This window comes from Populus euphratica, unplaced genomic scaffold (genome assembly GCF_000495115.2).
Source record: "Populus euphratica unplaced genomic scaffold, PopEup_1.0 scaffold14.1, whole genome shotgun sequence".
Taxonomy (NCBI): Eukaryota; Viridiplantae; Streptophyta; class Magnoliopsida; order Malpighiales; family Salicaceae; genus Populus; species Populus euphratica.
The window spans coordinates 274129-280866 of NW_011499876.1; the positions used below are offsets into that span (position 1 = coordinate 274129).

General features: G+C 32.1%; 1 protein-coding gene across 1 annotated transcript; it reads right to left on the reverse strand.

The window, feature by feature from the left end:
* Window positions 1-1779: 1779 nt before the first annotated feature.
* On the reverse strand, window positions 1780-2139 carry LOC105128508 (uncharacterized). Its single transcript, XM_011030223.1, has one exon. The coding sequence runs from the start codon at window positions 2137-2139 to the stop codon at window positions 1780-1782; it is 360 nt and encodes a 119-aa protein (XP_011028525.1).
* Between the last annotated feature and the right edge of the window lie 4599 nt (window positions 2140-6738).

A 6738-nucleotide genomic window follows, 5' to 3' on the forward strand; every position in this document is an offset into this window, starting at 1 on the left:
GCTACTGTTGCAAGCATGCGTGAATAATTCACGCATGCCTGCGACAATGCCCAGCCGGGTCACTGGCTTGGGCCAGTGACCAGGCCGGGCTGGCTGGGCCTAGCCCAGCCCAGCAAAAATAAAATAAAAAAGGTAAAAAAATAAAATGTATATGTGATAAAAATTTATTGGTTTATTCACTGATATCAGAATCAAAAATAAAAATACCGATTTAAATTTATATTATTCATTGTGTTTTATTTTATTTAGCTTGAAAAATAAACAATATGTGCATGCGTATAAATAAATTTATTTGATTTGTTTATTTACTGACGCTAGAGTTGGGAATAAAAATACTAATTTAAATTTATTTTATTTTTGTGTGATGTGTAAAAATAAATTTATTTTATTTATTTATTCACTGACGTTAGAGTCAGGAATAAAAATATTGATCTAAATTTGTTTTATAGCTACGTAATATTTATCAACGCTAGAGTTGGAAGTATCCGTAGTTGAATATTGACTGGCGCTAGAGTTAAGAATATTATAAACAAATTATCATAGCATAAACTAAAAAATGTTTAGCAATTTAAGACAAAACCAGCAATGCAGTCTACCTCAGGCAGAATGTGTAAGGGGTGATAATATCTTCCATTTTACGTAATCAGTCCTGTACCATAGAATTTTTGTTGACATATTAGGGTTCCTAGTGACCATAATACTAGGTGACGACTCCTTAAACAAGATCATTCTCCATCAAAGAATAAAATGCCAGAAATTCATTCTTTCCATAATAATTTTTAAGGCTATTGCGATGTCAGATGCGACAATTGATATACAATATAGATTGCTTAGTCAAACAAAAAACATGCAAAAATATCTAGTTAATGCAAGATTTAGCTCTGTCTCTCTCTAGATGCCTAAAAAAAATAGAATAATAAATAGAATAATATAATTAATTATGTTTTTTGTTATGCACTTTTTATTAATTAAGGGTATTATAATTAATAGTGGTTATATTAGTAATTACATAACAATAATTTAGAGAATAAATTTATTATACACAATCTCTTTACCCTTGATGGTGATGAGAATTTTGCAAATGAAGTTTGTATCTTGCATGACCAGCTCTAGACCAATTTGTACATTTTTTACATGCACTCTTGAATTTGGAAGCCTTTCTTGATGTAGATGAAGTTTTTAAAAAGACATGTGTCCAATAAATGTTTGACCATTGAAGAACTCTGACCTCGTAAGGGTTACGTCTCTATATCTAGGGCTTGTATCATCATAAACTTGACTTTTTTTAAGTGGCTGTCTATTATTAGGCTCCTTGAGGAAGATCTGGATGTGTAGAGTGATAGTACTGGTAAGGAATTGTCTATGGTTGTATACTAAATATTTAGGGTTTTTGTTAGTTTTTAGGCTCCAGCTATGCCTTGTACTGCTCTTTGTTTTGTTTGTGCTTGGATTATGCCTCATGTTATAATTACTCGAGTCTGAGCTTTGAGCGTGGACCCCTCAATCTGTCAATTAAACTAAACATGAATCTATCCCGTCTCAAACATATAGAAAATCTAAAAAATAGAGCGTGTGCAGGAGGTTTTGGAAATTAACATGATTTGAGGACAGCGCAAATATATATATATAAAGCAATCAAGAACAGCAATACAATCATTTGATTAGCTAGACCGATGCTAATTAATTATGACTAGAAGCAATCAAGCTGAAGCACAAATATAGCATGAATTTATTGTGCATGTATATATATTCATGCCCACTCGAACATGCAAATAATAACTAGTTAGCTCGAGGCACAGCACCCCAAACCTCCTTGCCAAACAAGATGATTTTTCTCTTTGCTTCAATCCTGAACTGTGACCCGAGGCGATGGTCATCCTCACGAAGAAGAACAGCCCTGTCACCAACTCTCAGTCCATAGTCGGCAACAAATTGAAGCCAGCCTACAGAAAGCACTGGCTTGTCGTAATCTCCATTTCTCTTCCTGCAACGCATCACCCGAGGTTTACCGCTGCTGTCTTTGACTTTCAAATCAACAAAAAATTCCCCTGCGAAATCAAGATACTGTAAAGAACGAGATGGGAATGAGAACTGAAATTGGATATCAGTATATTTTAGCTCTTTGTTAAACACCTCCATTTTGATTTCTTTGGGTTGTGAAAAGAGAGAGAGATATTTATAATGAGTATACTCAAGAAAAGTCCAAAATAAGTCTAAGCTTGCTTCTTGTAAGCTGTCGAAAACAATGCAGAATCAAATGACTAAAAACTAGAATTGAATAAACAAATTAAATATAATAAAATGTTGCCAGAAAACATTGAAAAAAAATAAAATTATGAAAAAATATCAATTAAAAGAATAAGAATTAAAATCAAATTAAAAAATAAAATAACATGAAATGATAAGAGATGAAATTGAGAAAAAAAATTTAAACAAATAAAAAATAAATTTAATAAAAGGTTCAATGGTACTAGTATTTGTTATGTAAACATTTTGAAAGTTTATATGTCAAGCACTAAAATCAGTAACAGAACATGATGGTTAATACCAGTGTTTGTCAAGCACCACAGTGAAGATGGGTGCTTTAGATACGCTTCACTTTAGCACTTTACAAATGTTTGGTAAACATGTCAAGCATGAATACTTGAGAACATTCATTTACAAATGTTGTTGTCAAATACCATTAAGAACATTCACTTTAGATACATCTTTTATCTTCTGAAAGGTATTTTTATCTGATAAAAAATCTAAGCACTTTTTATCTTCTTAAAAGTATTTTTATCAAATTTGACCCAATGTATAATAAAATCTTTCAATATTTGTTTTTTCAGCTAAAATATAAGCAGTGGAATCATCATTTTCTTCATCAACATTTATCAGCCAAAAACAGTAATATCCATTTTCAATAGGGGCGGATCACTAAAGGGTAACATGGTTGGGAAGGTGCAGCCTATGGTTATGGCCAATGGGGTCATGGTCCCACCATGGTCTGCTAGGCAATAGAGGACCAAGCCTGTATGGCAAGCCCCTTTGGCTATTCAATGGCCTTGTCTCTTTTGTCTGGTGAATAGAGAGAGATAAAAGGTGACATTGATTTCATTTGCTAATGTCCTCCTTCAGGTGAAGAAAACAGTTTACATTGTAAAGCACTAAATTGAAGCGTATCTAAAGCACTAAAAAACAGTTTACAAAACAAACTTTTAGTGCTTTACAAACACCAGTATTAACCAGCAAATTTTTATTGTAGTTTTGAATGTTTTTTAGTGTAAACTGTCTTTTAGTTTAAGTTTTGTAAACTGTTTACAAAACTTGCACTAAAAAACAGTTTACAAAACTTACAATAGTGCTTTACAAAAAACAATTTACACTAAAAAACATTCGAAACTACAATAAAAGTTTTATTACTGATATCTATTACTACTCATTAAGTGGGAACAAAACTTGGAATCTGTTGCTAGGGAGGCTTCCTTTTAAACTTTTAAACTTTCTAGTTTTTAAGTGGGAAGAAATCTTGGAATCTATTACTAGAAAGGCTTCCTTTTAAACTTTTTAGTTTTTAAGTGGAAAGCTTGGAATCAATTACTAGAGAGGCTTCCTTTTAAACTTTTCAACTTTCTAGTTTTCAAGTGGGAAGAAACCTTGGGATAAATTGAGGGCCGTATTTGGCCATGATTGTAAGAAAATGAGTTTTAAGTGGATTGATTCAATTGACATGTTAACCATGTTTAAGGAAAGAATTAATGAGTAGTAATAGATTCATTTCAAAATAAATAAATAAATCAATTTATCCCAAGGTTTCTTCCCACTTAATAACTAGAAAGTTAAGAAGTTTAAGGAAAGAATTAATGAATACTAATATATATAAGTATATTTTCAATTTTCTAGTAATAGATTTTAGTAATAGGTATCGGTATATTTTCAACTGATACCGAAAGAAAAGGAATCCTTTCTAGTAATAGATTCCAAGGTTTCTTCCCACTTGATTAGTAATAGATATCAGTATATTTTAGCTCTTTGTTAAACACCCATCTTTAACACCAAACTTCACAAATATTGTAAAGCACTAAAGTGAAGCTACACAAAAAACATTCAAAACTACACTAAAGTTTGCTTGTCTTCACACTAAATATTGTAAAGCACTAAAGTGAAGCGTATCTAAAGCACCCATCTTCACTATAGTGATTGACAAACACAGGTATTAACCATCATGTTTTGTTACTGATTTTAGTGCTTGACAAATAAACTTTTCTAAATATAAACTTTCAAAATGTTTACATAACAAACACTGGTACCATAAACCTTTTATTTAATTTGTTTTTATTAAAATAATTTTTTTATTTTTTCAATTTTTTTTAATTTATTTTCTCAATTTCATCTATTATTATTTATTTTATTTTATTTTTTAATTGGATTTCAAAATGTTTACATAACAAACACTGGTACCATAAACCTTTTATTTAATTTGTTTTTATTAAAATAATTTTTTTATTTTTTCAATTTTTTTTAATTTATTTTCTCAATTTCATCTATTATTATTTATTTTATTTTATTTTTTAATTGGATTTTAATTTTTATTTTTTTAATTGATATTTTTCATAATTTTTTTCAATTTATTTATTCTTTTAATGAATACAGGTCGCCATGATTACGAGTGGAGTATTGCTTACAGCTTGATCCCTGCATGGACACATAATTTGCAATTGCATAGTAATGTAATTTTGTTAATCTCGAAGATTTTCCTTCACATGGAGAAGAAAGCTTAAACACAGGAATTTTTGAAAATTAAAAGAGCTTGTATTGCAGACTATCATTCCTATGGAGTGCCGTTATTAACCTAGGGGTCAACGGACGACCTCTAGGTTAAGTCGTCGAGTTTAATAATATTAGTTCAATTCATGAAAAGAATTGGAAAATATATAAAACAGAAGAGAATAGAACTGGCTTTTTTTCGAGACGTTGCCATAAATGATGCTATTAACGATGTTTTAAGAAAACCCTAAAAGATCATTCTTTTCAAAGTTAGTAATGGTATTGGACAGTATAAATTGATTGGTGTGCTGATAATAGTTGGGAATCATGAAAACATGTAAAAGAACCCCCTTACTGGATTTTTATTGGATTTAGAGGATTATCTAATGCTTAAGTTAGTAAGGTTGTAAGAGAAATGAAGCTTTAGAAGTTGTGTTGTGTGTCTGAGTTTGTATTGTTATTTATGTTTGTAGAAAGTAATGAAGTTATATCCAATATAAGAATACTGGAAAAAAAAAATAGAATTGTACTTTTGCTTACCTCAGGGTTCATGAATATATCAGAAACCACTCCAACTTGCATGAAGACAAAGGTAAAAAAAAAAAAGGAGGATGAAAAGAGCATCCACCAGGCATAAACTTATCTAACCGTTGTTTCACAGGTCCAATTATGACAAGAATATGAGAGCATTTGATATTGAATACCAATTGAACATAGCGTAAGTGGGATATCTCAAAGGTCGAGCTTCTCATGTGCGGCATTTGGTGTATACGGAATATGTTTGACTCAATGCTCGGCCTCATTGCCTTGGTGTAGGCTTGGTGACCCGAGGAGAAGACCCTATAGCTTGTTAGTTTTTAGTCTCGAGCCTTGCCTCGTGCTTTTTGTCTTGTGCTTGGATTGTGCCTCATGTTCCGTTACTGAAGTCCGAGCTTTGAACGTAGGCCCCTCAATCTTTCAATCAAACTAAACGTAAACCTGTCCCGTCTCAAGCATAAAGAAAATCTAAAAATGGAGCGAATGCAGAAGTGTTTTTTCTAACCCATTCTGAAAACCCCCAAATCATACCCTATGGATGCTATTTCAATTATTTTTGTTATTTTTCAATGATTTTTCTGAATTTATTATTATTTTTATATTTTATGTTTTTTTTTAGGGATTATAATTTTTCTTCCTTGTTAATTTGTTTTAGGGATTATACCTCTAAGACAGACAGAAATGCTTATTAGATTTTGTATTTCAGAAATAAACCTAAGAATTAGGTTTTTGTGTGCAACCTGTTCAGTCAAACTCTATCTTTCTTGTCTCCTGTCTTCGTATTTGTGCTTCATTTCTTGTAAACGATTTGCAGCTTCTGGGCAAAGTCCTGGTTGTAGTGATCTGGGAGTCAAGCCGATCAAGCTGAGAACAGAATAAAACGATTAGTACACATAGAATGCACAAGCCTTGAGTCCAGGAATGCAGTCTAAGCTCAAGCCAGACGACAAGGTTGCATAGCGAAGTGCTTGCCCAAAATACACCAGTTAGGGGTGGGGCAACCATGAGGAGATTTAAACAGGAAAGTGCCACTGACACAGCAAGAATTATAAATATAGAAACTCTCAGATCCTCCATGACCCCTTTTTACCTTTTCAACTTGTGAACTCTGCAATCTCTGAGGATACACTGCTTACAAAAACTTAGTGCCAATGCACTTGTGGCTTTGGTCCTAGACAACTTCGAGTTCTTGGTGACTCGGGAGTATCATGACTGGTTTGTGCTGTCAAGATTGAGTTCATAACGAGTTAAAACATCAATTTATGTATTTATTTTTTCATTTAAACTCAGCAAGCTTTGTCAATAAATGCAATATTTGCCTATGGAAACACAAATTAAGTCAAATAAGCCTGTTTGTGTCGTACGCTCAGATGCATTTGTTGTGATTGGATGTTAAGAACGAGGCTATTCTCTTACCATTCACCCTTGAGAGAAAGTTATGACGTCCTGACT

What these genes read in the sequence shown, in the direction of transcription:
- LOC105128508 (XM_011030223.1), bottom strand. Translation starts at nt 2,139, where the DNA reads ATGGAGGTGTTTAACAAAGAGCTAAAATATACTGATATCCAATTTCAG.